The 18,029-nt window shown below is 35.6% G+C and overlaps 1 protein-coding gene across 1 annotated transcript in view; it reads right to left on the bottom strand.

The window, feature by feature from the left end:
* cv-2 (crosveinless 2-secreting protein) overlaps positions 1-18,029 on the bottom strand; it is a 112,611-nt gene that overhangs the window by 51,883 nt on the left and 42,699 nt on the right. The window contains exons 3-11 of the mRNA XM_090415676.1: positions 13,812-13,914; positions 13,633-13,715; positions 13,380-13,473; positions 10,028-10,113; positions 3,847-3,946; positions 3,378-3,484; positions 3,077-3,226; positions 1,283-1,439; positions 778-965 (exon numbers count right to left, since the gene is read on the bottom strand). Of these exons, the coding sequence (XP_090271802.1) occupies positions 778-965; positions 1,283-1,439; positions 3,077-3,226; positions 3,378-3,484; positions 3,847-3,946; positions 10,028-10,113; positions 13,380-13,473; positions 13,633-13,715; positions 13,812-13,914 (1,068 nt within the window). The remainder of the gene's footprint in view (positions 1-777; positions 966-1,282; positions 1,440-3,076; positions 3,227-3,377; positions 3,485-3,846; positions 3,947-10,027; positions 10,114-13,379; positions 13,474-13,632; positions 13,716-13,811; positions 13,915-18,029) is intronic.

Genomic DNA, 18,029 nt, shown 5'->3' with positions numbered 1-18,029 from the left:
CAGTTGTATTTATATTCAATTTATATTTATACTGTATATATATTGTATTTATATTCAATACAGTTTATATTCAAGATTTTCGTTTGTAATCTTTGTGTTTCTTATCAATACCTTTGAAATGAAACTTATATGAATAAGAATATATTTACTAATATTCATTAATCGCTGAAATACGCAAGAAGCAAAATTTGTGAACCTACACCAATGTGTGATTTTTTCCATTAAAATATAAAAAAGAACAAAAAAGAAATAATAAATAATAAAAATTAAATAAGTTTCTTTTAAGATTAAAAAAAATCTACTTAGTCTAAAGCATATTAAATTTGTTTTCATTATTTCACGGCCCTCCCTCAAAAAAGGGGGCCGCGGCCCACAGTTTGCGAAGCGCTGGTTTACAGAATCAGTTTGCACGAATATCGTTTTAGTTTATCAGATATCTATATTGAGCTAAGGTATAGGAAGTGAAATATACGATAAACCTATCTGTGTGACGTTATTTTAAACAAAATATAAATTAACGTATAAATATTTCAAAAACTATTTTTTGAAATATTTTGATATTTGAAAAATTTCCCATTCATATGGCGAATTCGAATCTAGACTAGCCAAACGATAGAGGCACGTATTATCTATAGTGTATTATGAGCATTAAAACAGGGGGGGAACAACAGAAAACAACGGTATCTAATAATATATGTACTGTAATGTCTAATTTTAATAACCTAACCTTGGTAACTTTATCTTCCAAAAGTTTACATATCAGTAATCTTTGCCAACCTTAAGTGTGACGGACTTAGTCCACGAAAACGCTTTCGAGTAACGGGAGTCGTTTAGCACCTCCACAGTGAAAGACTTTTTCTTACACTCCCTGACAAGCACATATTTGCACGATCCCTGATAGTTGAAAATCCTACCATCAAAGGTGCGGTAATGAGGATCTCCAAATACTGTACAGACACCGTCATCTGAAATAAAATAAAGCAAATTAAACTCGCAGTGCGTGTAACTCAAGTAAGAAAGACAGAATAATGCAACTCGTTAATTAAAAATGTAGTCAATAAATTATTTCATTTAAAATGATTAAAGTTACGCCATTTTTGAAATTGAGGAAAATCTTGCCTTCATAAATGATATCACATATTTTACCGACAATGCATTAGGTATTGCCATAACTTTTAGACAAATTCAATTAAAGAAAATTTAACTATCGAATTACTCAATTTATGTGATTATTTTATTCATTATGACGATTATAATTTGGGGGAAAATAATAATCGTTTACCTTCTACGCACGAAGGACAACATTCTCCTGGCAGAACCTTCAATGTATGGCGAGGGGGACATGCAGTGTGTTTAATGCATTGCTCCACAGAACACCGAATTTCTCCATCGAAACATTCGCATTGAGTGCACCGTTCCAATTTCCAGGTGTGCCCACTCTAGGTTGGAAAAAACAAACAAACTCCTACTAAGAATTCGAAGTTTTACCAAAATAACAACAAAAACTAGAATCAATTTCACTTTGCATCTTAATTACCTGCATGGTATTCTTTCAAAAATTACATTAAAATACAGTACATCAATTTTGAAACCAGGTCTTTCGATGTTTAGATTTAGATTAGCCATAAGATACGATTCAGGTCTAACACATGGCTAGACCTAAATCAAATGTCACTTCCGATCCTTGAGACAGTCAAAAAAAATTTTTTATACGTTTGCAGTCAAGGAGAAACTAATATTTAATAGTAATTGCCAACTTACAAAATTTAGAAATTCAGTTTTAATGCTGAATTCGTCTTAATTTATATTGTTCTCATTAACAGAATTATCAACGATATGTTAAGACCGAAAATACGTTCATTGAACATACAAATGGAGTTTGAAAATGCAAGAGAATGAAAAATTATAAAAGATAGCATGATTATTTCTTTATTTGAGAAATATTTCGCCCACAACAAAAGCTTTTTTTTTTCCGCTAAAGAGAATAACTCAATTTCTGAATATTTCAAAAAAAAAAAAAAAAGTAATACCTACTAGAAAGTTCAGGAAGTCTAATACGATGACATGGATAATAGCTCTTGAAATCATCAGATATACGCTTATCAATAAAAACCTGGTAATTACGTTCTGTTTCTAATAATTAAAACAGAACGAATAATAGCTTGAATGTTTAAGGTACAAATTCAGCCTTAGATTATAAGCTCGTATGTGTATAATTGCTTGTTCTGCAATGTGGCAGTTTTATGATACGCCCTTATAACATTCAAAAACACTGCAACATCGTACTGGCTAGAACAGATCCACAACTAAATCTGATATAGAATCTATGGGATGAACTCATATATAGAATTAGGGCATAGCCGAGTTACCTTCTTCATTAGTGGAAGTAACTTTTAAACGAGATGGACTACAGAACAATATCATCAACTCTATACCAAATATTCGATAAATAAAATTCAACTTTTTTTTTCTCCTACCCCAACAGGCAAGAAAAAAAAGTACAAATTTCCTCTAAAGTGGGATGCTCTAATACAGCCCAATACTGTGTTTTTTAGTTGGAAAGATGAATTCAGTTGCAGCGGTTGTGCAGGAAGAATCTTTATAAAGTCTTTTTAAAATGAAGATGAGTTAACCGATCTTACGAGAACAAAGACATAATACAAGGGACTTCCTAGCCTTAGTTAATTTGGTAGATAAAAAAGTGGGAGGGTCTTTCATTGCGTACAACAACAAGCAAACCGGTTAGAAGGAGGTAGGCGATTAACATTCGGATTACAGGAAAACGGTAACTTAGGATTCACGAGATGCACTTAGCGATGAATGCTTCACGAATTATGTTAAATCTTAGCTTGCTTTATAACAAAGGATTCACCGAATCCTTTGCTGAGCTGCTTTGCTAACCCATAGTGATATGCATGCATTTATAGCTATCAGTACATTATAAAGCAAAAAAAATAAAAAAATAAAATAAAGAAAATAACATCGACCTAGTTTCAATAAGTAACAATATTATTTAGCGTTGCTGTACGTATAATAAAACCAGAAGAATAAAAAAATGGTCGGTAAACATACTCGCCTCATACACTTTGCCTTGGGATACACAGGCAGCCTTTCTCTGCTCTGCTTTTCGACACTGGGGACAGCACACTTCAGGATCAAATACTTGATGCTCTGGATAGCATTCTAACGCCGGACATGACGCCCTCTGGCATATACTAGTAGAATCCTTGCAAAAAATAAATAATAAAATAAAATAAATTAATAGCAGATATGAAGTTGTACACACAGAAGTTTAATGCATATTTAAGCTTTAATTCATACAGAAACACAAACAGCTACGTTCTTAAAAATGCAAATACTTATAACATGATTCTTACATTGCAAGTACACTGAGTGCAGGAATCATAGGTCAGCTGTTCGCCATCCCTAAAGGCATGCATTCCCAAAAGACACTTTCCGTGCAGTTCAAATATTTTGCGATTTCCTGAAAAAAAGACGAAAAAATTTTTATGATATTCGATCGAGAAATTTGATGTGGTATAGTGGAGGAACATTTCTTGGATCAGCATAAATTGTACATTAATATGTATTATGATATACTGTTTGTAAATTATGTGTGTTTCTGAACGTAAAAAAATCATTGCGATTAATATAAGTGGTTCTGTTGTTCATTTAATATTACACTAGAATATTTGTGGTTAACTGGGTAATAATACTGCCAACTAATCTATGTTATTCTTTAATGTTTTTCACTTTTAAAATAAGAAATATGGAAAATCATTTTTTTATTTATTTATGCTTTAAAATGTATTATCGATGTCAATGCTAATTGAAACTATTATTTACCTCTGCATTCTGGACAACACGTGCCAGGTCTTTGAACAAATTTGGAAGGCGGACATGGTAACACGGGACACGAGGCCTTTTCACACAGTGTACTCTGATTCTTTAAAGAGGAAACAAAATAAACCTGATTAACCAATGTAATTCACAAAAGATGATTTTGTAATGAAATGAGGAACTGTCTCCAAGAGGACGGTTCAAAAATTAATTAATTAATTAAAATTAAAAAAATAAGGTAATAGCACATCGTGCGTAGACATACATCGTTTCCGGGAAAGGGGGGGGGGGGGACGTCCGAATAGGCGAATGTCTGTATCATATGTTTCTTCATATGTAGAAACAGACGATTAGTTTCAAGATCACTGGAAACAATCATTCTCAGAAGTGGTTCCTTACGCGGTCTAATTTCTGCATGCTGATGGTACCACATTGGCAAAAATTATCGCATTGGTCGAAAGGTTCGAAGCAAACATCAGCACAGAAACAGGCTTCAGTTTGGTATCGTTCTTTTGTAACATCATTCCCCCCCCCCTCCCATCCTTCACACACACTGTCATTGAACACGAGATCAGCTATGGTCGTATACTTTGCAGGTTCCGCATAATGACCACACAGGCCTGATCTTGCACACAATAATTTTCATTTGGACGACTGAAAGTACATAGATGGCATAGCAATGTGCCATAGTGGGACAATGCATTAATACATTTGATGACTGTGCGGAAAGGTACCAAAGTTCAGTTCTATGTTATATTTCTTAATGTCACCATAAAGTATTTCATTGGAAATAATTTTGACAGGAAATACCATTTGTTTGCTAATGATGCAAAACTGGGAAGAATAATAATAAATGCAAGTGATGTAGATATCTTGCAGAATTCTGGAGGTATGGGCAACGATAATTGGATGTGCAAGGGCACATTAAATTACGTCGTTGTTGAAGAACACACTGACAAGCAGGAATAGGGAAGTTATTGTTTCATTTTATAAGGCATTAATAAGACTACATCTGTACTACTGCGCACAGATCTGGTCATGTGATGGAGAGGATCCAGAAGCGAGTGACAAAGGTTGTAGCAAAGTCTGTGGAATGTTTCCTATGAGGATAGATTGAAGGTCTGGGCTCCAAAAACTAGCTGATAGATGTAAGAAAGGAGATATAATAGAGGCATATAAGTAATTAAAGGAATTTTATAGAATTTATACGGATGACTTTTCTGAACAGTGCAGGAAGGGAGAGAAAGAGGGGTAATTTGTGGAAGCTGTGTAAGAGTGTGGTTAACAAGGGTGTTAGGAAAAATTTTTTTTGCTTAGAAGGTGGCGAATGTGTGAAATACGTTGCCAGAAGTGCTTGTTAGTGCTTCGTCTGTGAATGAGTTTAAGGAGAAGCATGATACGCGGGTGGTCAGAAAGGTTCTCGGCCTCGACCATAAATGCAACACTATCTACAAGATTTTTTTTTCTACGTTGATACATCTGCATCCATGTGAAATTGCAAGTCATTCTATCAAGTAGTTTGTTTTATGCAGCTGTCTGAAGCAAAAGTGTTGTCTGTATCCCTTGAAATGGATAAAATCGAGTATCGCACGGTTATAAAATTCCTCGTAAAAGAAGGTTTAAGGCTAAAAGAAATTCATTCGACGTTCATAAAAGTTTATGAACACTCTTCTCCTTCGTTTTCGACAATTAAGAAATGGGCTGCCGAGTTTAAACATGGCCGTACCAGCCTTGAAGATGATCCACGTGAATGGCGTCCAAAAAAGTGTAACAACACCAAAAATCATTGATCAAGTGCACGATATGGTACTGGATGACCGGCGAGTCAAAGTGCCTGAAATTGCTGAGACTATAGGCATTTCAAAAGAACGTGTAGGATATATTTTGCATGAAGAATTGCAAATGAAAAAGTTTTGCGCAAGATGGGTGGCGCGCTTGCTCACAGCAGATCAAAAACGCACTCGCATGAAAATCTCTGAACAGTGCTTGGAGCGTTTTAACAAGAATAAAAACTGATTTTGTGCGTCGATCTATTACTGTGGATGAGACTTGGATTCACCATTATACACTAGAATCCAAACAGCAGTCAAAACAGTGGACAGAAGCCAGTTATTCAGCGCCAAAGAAGACAAAGTCGGTTCCATCAGCAGAAAAGGTCATGGCATCGGTGTTTTGGGATGCTAAAGGCATTTTGTTTATTAATTATCTTGAAAAGGGTAAAACAATAACTGAGGAATATTATTCCGATCTTTTAACCAGACTAGATGAAAAAATTCGTGAGAAAAGATCCGCTTTGCAGAAGAAAAAAATCGTCTTTCATCAGGACAATGCACCTGCCCACAGAGGTGTTTTGGCAATGGAAAAATTAAGGGATCTGCACTATGAATTGTTGGAACATCCACCCTATTCCCCAGATTTGGCTCCCTCTGACGTCTATCTCTTCCCAAAACTAAAATTCTTCCTCGCTGGTCAGCGTTTCTCTTCGAATCAAGAGGTGATTGCAGCTGTAGAGGTGGTATTTTGCAGATCTTAGTGAGAACCACTACAGGGACGGGATAATAGCGCTGGCACATGCCTGGAATAAATGTATTGGTCTTAAGGAAGATTATGTTGAAAAATAAAACTAATTTTTAAATTATAAATTCGTTTTTTCATTGTTAGGCCGAGAACTTGTCAGACCACCAGGTAGGTATTGTGCGAATAATGGTTAGTGTGTCAATATAGGGTCTCCAGTGATGAGTCTTCTGATTCCATGGAGACACCAGTTATAATAATAATAATAATAGTTATTTAGCATTCATTCTAAACTTCCAAGGATGCCCTCGCGTCCTTTCACCACCCTCCATAAAATGAAAAATCCCATCAATTGAAATCCTGTCTGACCCTTTCAGAAGTTTGTAAGTCTCAATCATATCACCCCCTCTTTCTCCTGTTTGTTAGTGTCTGCGCTCTAAAAATTCTCAATCTGTCTTCATAATCAGTATTCCACAATCCTGATATCATTTTGGCACTTTTCTTTGCACTTTCTCTCTCTCTCTCTTGCTCTCTCTGCACTGTATAAGAATCATTATGGAAACCAGGAGACCAGACTAGACCTACGCGCATTAGTCCAAGGGAGGTCTTATCAAGGCCTTGTAAACAGGCAAAATGACTTACTGATCTATACATGTCAATATTTGTTTTGGCATTGCAATTATTCTCTGAGTTGTATTTAAAATATTGACTATATGACTCTTGAACTTTAACTTCCTATTTACTAAAACTCCAAGATCCCCAAGCCTTATCAGTTTCTTCTAGCATAATCCCACCAATTAAATACGACATTGGATATCTAATCACACCAAAGTGCATGACCTTACATTTATTAACATTGAACTGACAGCTATTCAAATCATTCTGCAAGTACTGCATATCAGCAGCACTCCTGCCTATTTTACCTATCATTTCATCATCAGCAAAATAGCTGTATGTCGCATGTCAAATCCTTTCTAATGCCATTAATGCACAGATTGATGCTCAAGGACTGATCCTTGAAGTACACCACTTGAATCTTGCAAATTCACCCCCCTCCCTACACACGACTTTTTTGATATCTATTAGTCAGCCATTCTCTTATGCCAATAGTCTAAAATTCAATTACATATTCTCCAATTCATGCAACAGTCTTCTATGCTGTATTTTGTCAAAAGCTTTAGCAAAATCCAAAAAGTATCATGGCGTATCCCCTTGTCTAACTCAGTTATATAGCCTGGGCTGAACACTCTTTTAGCACTCGTGCTGATATCGAATCAGTTTCTATTGCAGAATTCTTATTCAGTTTGTGCAACTGCTGTAGTACTTCCTCCACATCGACATGAGTTTCCTCATACGGTGAAGAGGCAACGGTTAGTTAATTCAATGTTGCATATACCAGGTTGATAGTAAAATAGGCTCCTCATTAGCTGAACAATTACTTCTGCATCAGTCACCCGCATACCATCTGCATTCAGTAGAGCTATTCTTTCAAATTCATTCTTTCTTTTACTTGCAGCATAACGATAGAATTCTTTTGGATTGTCTTTAACTTGCAGAGTCAGTTTCTTTTCATACTCGGACTTAGTTTTCCGTACAACAGTTGCGACTCTTCTGGCCTGCTGCTTATAATTATCATAACTGACATCATCCTTATACACACGATATTCCTTCCACATAATCTTTTTCTTACGATTCTCTTGCTTAAATTAGATTACACATCAATTTCTCTTACTATGTTTATTCTTCGAACTCTAGGGACACATTTCGATATCGCATCATTTAAGTATTTTTTAAACACTTCCCACGCATTGCCGATATCCTTCCCATCCAATTGATACCACGAAGCAGAACTCAGCATATTCCTCAGGAGGAATAATATGTAAGTGACATTTGACCTTTTTTTTATTTTGAAACATTCCTGTACATCCAGAGATGATTTTATATTTATATACGTCCTCTAAAGAGATTCAACGATGACTTCTAAGGCCGGAACAGGCCACTCTAAGCCTAAATCCTTGTCACGCATGATGATGATGATGATGATCAGTGGCGCACTCAGAGGGGGAAAGGGGCCCTGTCCCCCCCAAAGAAAAAGGAAAAAAAAACTAGATAATTTTCCAAAAATCTTTTTCTGTTTTTTTATTTATGTTGTGTCGTGTCTTCTACTTCAATACTCTACTTATGAATTAGCGATCATTGCAGATGCTCAGTCTTAGGTCATATGCGATGCGCAGTGAGCATTCTCAAATCGTCTACTCAACTTGCCCCTCCCCAGAAAAAAATTAAATCCCGAGTGCGCTACTGATGATGAGGTTATAGTCTTATAATTACTAGTAATAATCATAGCATTTATTATTATCAATCACGGAATATTTTCATTTTCTGAAACTATGATCAGCTGTTTTAATTTCGGTTTGATTCATTTCGTAAACAACTACCAATCTAGAGGTAATATTTTTCAACAAAAGCATTTTTGAACATTTTCCCTCGCTATTCTTTAAAATACTTTTTCTCTTCTTAGGTGCCTTACACAAAATGAGCAGTTTCGTTTTGTCCGTCCATCTCTAGCCACAAAACAACTCCACTTTGGCGGACGGGTTTTGATGAAATTTAGTATTAGGAATCTTTACAAAAAACGTATTGAACCAACTCGATTTTGGTTTAACTTGGTCCATTTCCAGTGCAGCGCAGGAAAAAAAAAAAAAACAAGAAGAGCAAAACATTTCGAAATGATAATTGTCCCAGCTCTTCTCTTGAACGGAATTAACTCAAAAAAAATTGGATCATTTTAGTAAAAAAATTAGGTAAACTAATTCGAAACGATCCAAAAAATATATTCCTGTTGATAACAGATAAGCTCGTTAGTAAAGAAGCCAAAAAAAAAAAAAAGGGGGCTCCAGGTTAGGTTGCTATAATAATGAAAGATATCACTGGACAACAATGCTATTACTAAACATCTTTTAGGATTGCCTTAATTATTTTCCTACTAGTTATAAGTGGATGAATTTATACAAAGGAAAACAGCATTTCACTTTTAATCTGCTAGAAAATAAAAACCTATACCAGCCACTGAAATAGAAGCCTTTATGCAGATATATATAAACGTCACTTACGCAGCGTATATGCAAAATACTTGGTCACTGCATCATCACATGTTCTAGGCAACTATTTAAGGCTGTTGTTATTCAGTAATTGTCAATACTGTTGATCACAATGGGAAAAACAAAAGATCTTTCGGAGTTCGATAAAGGACTTATTATGGGTGCCCGTCTGATTGGAGCCACGATTTTAAAAACAGCAGAGCTGACTGATTTCTCAAAAGGTGAGATATCCCGAGTGCTTAATCAGTGGGAAAATAACCCACATTGCTTGTCTATGAGGCGTAACTGCGATCCTAAAACAGTCAAGAAAGAGATTGCCGTCGTCTGTACGAGCAAACAGAACTTCGTGTGTGCAGCAGTTGACCGAAGCATTTAATGATGGCTGTTCGCGATCCACATCTCATCGAACTATGCGCTGAGAATTGGAGCGGATCGGCAGTCGTAAAAATAAGCTTCTGATTGAGTGGCCGGTGTGGTTGGCATCTGTGAAATTCAAAACACAAATTCAAAAAACATCTAAAAAAAAAAAAAATGTAAGCGCCTAACATAATACGTTACAGTTATTTGCTTACCTCACATCTACAACGAACGCAGGGATCACTCAGAATTAAGGGGATTTTTGATCCTTCTGGATATTCTTTCCCATCAACCTCGCAACCTAGATTAATAGCAAATATCTTTATCCAAACGAATTTAAATGCTTTTGAATTAATTCAGTAAAAATGGTTGTTGTTGTTAAAATACTGAAGTAATCCAGCAAAATAATGATTTATTTTCAAATGTCTTGTCAATGAAATTCAATTCCCGTGATATATATATATATATATTGTTCTTAAAATATAATTTCGAGGAAAAATTCTTTGTTTATTTTTGTAACAAATCACATAGCTAATAATGAATCAAACTTCGAGAAGGAAGAAAGAACAATTTCCTTTTTTTTTTAAATTGATTTAAATACATTTCCTAGCTATGTATCACAGTAGTACGAGAAAAAAAAAAGTTACCAAACTATAAAGAATGGAAGAAAGACAGACAATAAGACGGGTATTGTGGTAAGTGTATGTTTGATCGGGTCTAATATAAAGCAGATCAAGTGTCCTGGAAATGTCAAGAGCGATTATAAACGTTTCTCGGAGTGTTTCCATAGCTTGTGTCCAAAGGTGGGTCAGGATGGCTAGGAAATCTGCTGAGGATGAACACTGGCAGAATCCACAGTACTGCTATCTAGTGAGGTGGTGAGCCTTCACTAGTGAAATGGTAAAGAAACTGATTGTTGATTACCTTCTTTATTATTTTCGATTAGCTGAAATGAAGGCAATGGAAACGATAGTTTGGTGGCTGACTTATCTTTATTTGGGCTGAACATACGCATGTTTCAGGCTGTAGAGTAGATGCTAAATAAGTAGGAAAGAATGTAAAGACAATATAGGAAGAATGTTAATTCTGGAACCCAATTTTTTTTAAAACACAATCGGGAGGAAGATCATCAGGACCAAAATATTTATTTACATCCAAGCGATCTAAGTATCATCTGATGTCTTTCACAAAAGATAAAGGAAACCATGGAGTAAGCCGTCTTTATTATAATGAGAATGATTTGCCTTGTTCGTGTGTAGAAGACTTAGAGGAAAAGATTGATGCTGTGCGATGTTATGATGTATCATGCAGATATAAGGGGGGGGGGCACGGAAGTAATTGGCGAGGAACAAGGTTACTTCCATGTCTTCTATATTTGATTCTTTCAAAATGGCATTTGGATTTGTTGATGGTCGTTTTGCACCTATTGCGAGCTGCGTTCTACTTAACAACGTTTTGCTATATACATAAGTATTCTAGGGTTACCTAAATATTCCATATCATCGTGCGTATCATTTATCACCTCCTTAGACTGAAAAATGGAAACAAATGCTAATATTAACCATCACGCGCAAATAAATAACATCATGTACTCGAGATACGAGTAGTACTCCATCATCCATCAGTGGCTTTAATAGGCACTTAAGCGCCCACGGCCTTTCAAGTATCCTTGGACTTCCCAACCGTAATACGAGTATAAGGCGGTTATCCCTAGGCCTCCCGGTGTGTCCTTTTTCTGTAGATGCGTGTGTCCACGGGGAAGGTTTGCCTGTTCTGGGGGACGAAAAACCCGAATTTCAGAATAAACTCACTCTCCCCCCCCCTACCTCCGTATGAGACCGGCTAACTCACCTTTCGTCGAAAGAGACCAGATAAAGGTTCCTCACGTCTCGGACGGGAATCGAACCCAGGTCTTTCCGACCAAAGGACTTCTTCTATAACGACTGAACTACGGCGGCTCCTAGGTAGTACTTGTAGATTCAAAATAAAAATTATGATGAATGTTACATATTACATATGTAGAAAATAATAATTACAATCTATTACTTTTTTAACAGGGAAGCAGAATTAATGAATAGCGTTTCTGCTAATGAAATAACACCATAAACTAAAATGGCTAACAAACTTTTAACCAGCAGTCATGAACGATAAAAATATGTTGAATATAATAAATTGACCCTAAATGTGTATAATACACTTTCTTTGTAATAGCATGATTCACAGTATAGCTACTTACATATTTGTACGAGCAGTACTTTAAACAAATTGAATCTAACATCCGTTGGGTTGTTAGATTCAACCTGAATCTAACAGCCCACAGTCCGACCTGAAGTCGAAAATTACAAAGGTTTTGTAGTGATGTGTGTGTGGGTGTGGGTGTCTGATAGGTGCTGCAAACTCGTAAGTACAGTATACCGGAATCCGCTGCATTCATATCTAACAAACTATTTTATATTAAAAAAAATATTAATTTCACAAGCTTGTTTATAACAGAGACAAATGAACACTATAATAAAAATAACTTACGAAATAAATTTACTTACAAAATAGAATGACGAACTTTTTTCGCTGTTTTTTTTTTTTTTTTAAATTTAACATACAATATTTGTTTCAGTATGAAATTTTTCTTTCTGGTCGATCTTTAGAAATAAGTAATTTTTCGTTCATTCATTAACAACGCCTATAGAACGACTCTCATCGTTAATCAGATAAACAGTCTCGCTTTTGATTCCTTGTTAGAGTGCACATTCTAATACTTCGTTTGTTTTGAAGGCGACATTTATTAGCGTTTTCTTAAAAGAAGCTGTCTAGGTATTTTGAAGTGGATTATGTAATCACTGCCAGTGAACAAAACATGCAATACATCAACCGTAATGAATGCTCATTTCGACCACAAAAGAAACATAGTAAAAAAAGACTTACATTTAAGAAAAAATAATATAAACCGAGAAGTTTCATGAAATTATTTTTTTTTTTTTGACAAAATACAAAACATGATGTGGCTCGAGTTTATTCTTTCATAGATATTATTTCAAGTGAAAATAATTTTTTGTTCACGATGTTTGAATCTTTTACACTACAGTTAACTTTCAAAGAGAAACTTTGGACACAAAGGAGATTTCGGGGTTGAAGATAATGGGAAGAACACGCTCTCGGTCAGATAAACAGGAAGCGTTCATTCAGCCAGATCTGAAGTCGTATTCTTTGATTGTTAAACTCAACGAAAGGATAGAAGGAAGGAAATGGCTCAAGAAAAGTAAACAACAATTCCACTACTTCACTTGCTACAGTTATTAACACAGCTCGCCTCTGCGAGAAATTATTCCAATAATGAAAGAAAATATATAGGAATTAAACATAAAATACATAAATAAAAGCATAAAGACTAAAATAAGTGGTTGATCGCATTTTACTTTTTAATAACGTCCACCGATCAAAGTTAATTACGCCTATTATGGATATTATGTCAACAAGAAATTGTTAAACAATTATGTAGATCAATATTCACACAACGCCTATAAATGTACACAAATAGGAAACATATCTTAAATGAAAATCTATCCTTACCTTTGCACACAGGGCAGCAATGTCCAGGAGGTGAAGGATCTGCATTACGACAGGGCGTATAACAATGCACACTGGTTTCTGTCACTACTCCAGACTGGAAAAAAATTAATTAAAAATGCTAGCGATAATTTTATAGATCAGTAAGTTCTCCAATTGTTTTATTGCCATTTTAAATTTGGGTTATATCACTAGTTGAAATCCTAGGTTACTAATTTGAATTATAATGTCAAAAACATTTATTGTAAATGCTTACCTGACAAACAAATCGCCTACAGGGGTCATCACGATCTGTCCATTCTTGACCGTTGAAATATTTATTACCGTCATATAAACAACCTGAAATTGAAATTGAATCAAGATCTCTATTCTAAATACGAGCACTTAATGAAAATAGCTGAAGATGAAAAATGAAACGAATAAACCACTACCCACCTTTGCATACGTCACAGCACGATCGTTTTTCTTTATCGAACTGAAGAAAATAACACCCTTTTCCAGTAGAACAACCTTCTTTCTGACACACCACCTCCCTATTCTGAAAATGTAGAAAAAATAAACCAAATAAATTGGTACTCGCTATTAAATACATGATTATTAGTGACATGATCATAAATAGTCGGTATTTATTTTCGCTGAAATAAATAAATACCCATAAATTATTCCCATAGGAAGAAAAAAAATGAATATTTTTCATCAATTAATCATGAAGCCGAGGGTTGTCTAACAACGTCATTTACGGCTTTGAAGAGCAAACACAACAGCCAAAATAGCCACCACTACGAGAACTGCCATGATGTCTATGACATATTTACGTTATTCAGAGGGTTGTCAAGAGAGATAGCACTTTTTGAGAAAAAAAGGAGTCTGACGGGTGTATCGAAAGTTATAACGATACACCTTTTTTTGTTTTGGCTAACTTAGCCACCCTCTCTTAGTAGGAAAGGGAGAGAGAGAGAGAAGGATTGGTTGGTTGGTTGAAATTACAGCAAAGAACTGAAGGCAATGTATTATTATGTCTGTAAATGTAAAGGAATTTCCTGGGTTCGATTCTCGTCGGTAACGTGAGGAGCTGAAGGATCTTTCTCAGATATAGCCAAGTTAGACGGTCTTGGGTGTGGACAGCAGGGTTTTTCTCCCCAGTTTATGCGAGATTTTTCCTCCCGCAAAGCAGGCAAACCGGCCCCGTGAGCACACGCAGCTATAGCCATAGAATATACCCGGAGGCATAGGGCTAGTCACCTTATCCTCAAGACGGGTACGACTTACAAGGGCTTAAGGCCCCTATAACAGGCCAGTAGGCTTAACACGTAGAAGGGAGAAGAAGAAACTGCTGTCTTCTGGACTCTTTTTACCTGTTTTGTGGAATAAAAAACCGGAGTTTTCGGGAAGGAAACCCCTCCACCACCGTACGAGACCGGAAAACTCACCTTCGACTGAATACGGACTTCGATCTGTCTCACAAGCTGCGACAGGTCAATTGGACCAATTGTCCTTTGAAGTTTTAAACATTAAGATTTCAAACAAACGAATGCATGGCCCAACTAATTTCTCATTTTGAATGATCTGTGTTTACAAATGTAACGTGTTACAAACTGTGTGTTCTAATTTGACCTCTTTATGATAACGCTTACATAGTGCCTATTTATATTAGAGATATGTGTGTCCTGATTTCGCCTTCTTTCCAGATATGGCATTCCTAATCGTAAAATAAATGCCCATCACAGGCTCGCATTCTATCTGTGATGGCACTTCACGCCTACGATTCTCGAAAAAAAAAAAAAAAATATATTAAGGAGGTCTGTGGTTTGAATGTGTATTCAGCTATATATTTGTTAATTGATGGAATTAAAAAAATTTAATTCCATCAATATTCTCGTTTTCGAGAATATTCCAAAAACATTCTGAAGCGTGTTATGCAGTGGTGAAAATACAACCAAATTACTTGACAATGAAGGCTTTCATGAAGTATCCACGTCATTTTATAGCGATAAAAAGACCACCACGGAACATCATAAATATACTCACTGACTTGACGAACTTGTGACCTATAACCTCCGAACGCAATCTAAATTCGTGACCCCACGAAAGTCATGACCTACCAGAGGTGTCTAACGGTTGATTGTGGGAGCACAGCACAGCTGTTAAGTCTCTAGTTACTCGTACAGACGGCTCGGTTGAAGTAGCAGCGGCTAAATCAAACGACATTCGGACGGATTTAAAAATAACAGAACGCTACGGGGGAAGGGGTTGTAAGGGGAAGTATAAATTGCAAACTTTATCGTATGACCCTTAATCGCTTTTTCATCCATTGTCTGTCTGTCTTCTTTTTTTCCCCCTCCATTCGGCTTTATTTTTTTAGTGTTAACAAATATACGAGATTAGAAGCCGAGTTTCTTTTTTTATTCTCCCACTAGGTGGCCTGGCCATCAAGAGAGACATGCGATAGCAGTTTAGAATCAGTCAAGGTGATAGAGAAAAGCTACTGAACACCTTGGAATGCTACTTATTCGGGTTACATCTGTCAGCGGATCACGACTGCGTGTTATGATGATTCACATATGTTTCAAACAGTTTATAGTAGGGTTAAGACATAATACATTCGTTGAGAGACACCAGAAGTGAGGGGGGTGGAAGGAGAATGGGAGGAAGTATAACACTAATAACAAATCATTTCAAAGGGTTGTAACGATGTGTTTCGCTCTGAGATTAATAGTTATGTGAAGTAATGATTATTTATATAACCCTCTGCTATCAGCCTTTAGGAATTTCATTTTTATAGTTCTGAATTTTTAAATGTCAAATAAAGTCGAAACTTCCTACATTTAATCTTAAGCATAAATATTCGCTACTGTAAACTAATAACTAGCGAACTTTTACAGATTTTGGCTAATGTTTAACACTTACTTCACTAGCAGAAAAACGTCTTAAAAAATTGATATCATAGAGTCCTATATGACATTTTTTACGTCCGTTTTTTATTATTATTATTTTTTTTATTGTTCGCATATCGCCTTTCTAATCAGTAGCCACACACATACACAGGAATACTGTTGTACCCGCTCTGGGTATGACAGAAGTTAGTCTCAATCTGATAAAGTGCAGGTACTGAAAAAAATGTTTATTTTTTTAGGAACAGCTGTAGCTGTAAAAAAAAAAAGCTAAGAAAACATGTGCACACCACATTGCATGCTAGTAGCAATGGGAATGCTTGAACATATTCTATTAATACTTATATTAATAGAATCAAGCTGGTTGAAGTTGGGATTGTAATCTTTTCAACCAAGCTAAATAAATGAAATTTTATCCTGGTTTAAAATGGAATTTTCGATTTATTTAAATATATCTAAAATGTATCTGATGGGACATAAAAGTCTGTTTTCACTTATAGCAAAAACAGAAAACAAAATATTATTATTGTTGATTTAAATTGTTTAGAGTCTAAATAATTATTGTCTAAACTTTAGACAATAAAAAAGGGAATTATAAAGGAGGTGATGGGGGGGGGGGGATTTATGACGTAGTCTACGCTTAGGTTTATTAGGAGTAGTTTAAGAACGAAAATTACGGGGCTGAACTGTAACGCATACGACCACATAAATATTAAATATATAGTGACCTTATAACAGGTATAATTTCGAATAGATTTTGAAATTATAGACAACAAGTTCTATAATTGTTGTTGTTCATAACATTTAATATAATGATATCATAATTAAAAATATAAGATTTTTCATCGTAGATGGTTATACCAGATCTACATTTTTTATCGTTTGAAAATGTATCATAGACTACTCCAAAACTTTTGAATGTGTTCAGCATATGAAACTGTGGGAAGTAATGACAAAAGTGGGCTTTCCTCAACACTTTATCAGGTTGATAACTAACTTGTACAGTCAGCAGAAAGCCACGGTAAGAACAGATATTGGATTAAGTGATTGGCTTCAGGTTGGAAAGGGAGTTAGGCAAGGATGTCTGCTTTCTCCTTATCTGTTCAGTATCTATATGCAGAGAATATCATACGTGAAGTATTGATGAGCTTAACACAGCAATTAGGATAATGGTGGCAGATTGATCAGTAACCTGAAGTACGCTAATGATACAGTACTCCTTTGTAATGACAAGTAAGAACAAGGACGAATCCTTAACAAAGTTAATGAGATCAGTAAGAACAGAGGAATTCGACTCAATCCTAGCAAAACAAAGATTATGGTTATCACAGGATGAGAAACGTGTGTAGCTTAACGGAGAAAGAATTGAAGAAGTGAGCAAGTTTGAATACATGGGCTCCATTATTAACGTGAAGAATTTGCTGTTCAGAAGACATCAGAGATAACAATCAGAGACTTGTCTAAAATCTGGAAGGATAAATATATCTCCACAAGAACAAACTTGAGGATTGTAGATGCAGCTTTTTCCAACAGCGACTTATGAATGTATTATTTGGAACCTAAAGAAGTCCGAAAGGAAAAGGATAGCTACTTTTGAGATGTGTATCACATCACCGAGCATCGGAGTGACCATACGGCATCCGATGATGTCAAATGAGTAAATGGATGGACTGAAATTGTGAATTTTCAGTTGTTGACATTTTTCTTGTTTTCTCAAAGACTAATATGTCTGTACCAAAGTTACGTTATTTAAATAACTCGA

The sequence above is a fragment of the Typopeltis vanoorti genome, chromosome 3 (genome assembly GCF_054136105.1).
Source record: "Typopeltis vanoorti isolate ZY-2024b chromosome 3, IOZ_Tvanoo_1.0, whole genome shotgun sequence".
NCBI lineage: Eukaryota > Metazoa > Arthropoda > Arachnida > Uropygi > Thelyphonidae > Typopeltis > Typopeltis vanoorti.
This window is presented reverse-complemented; position numbering and strand designations above follow the sequence as displayed.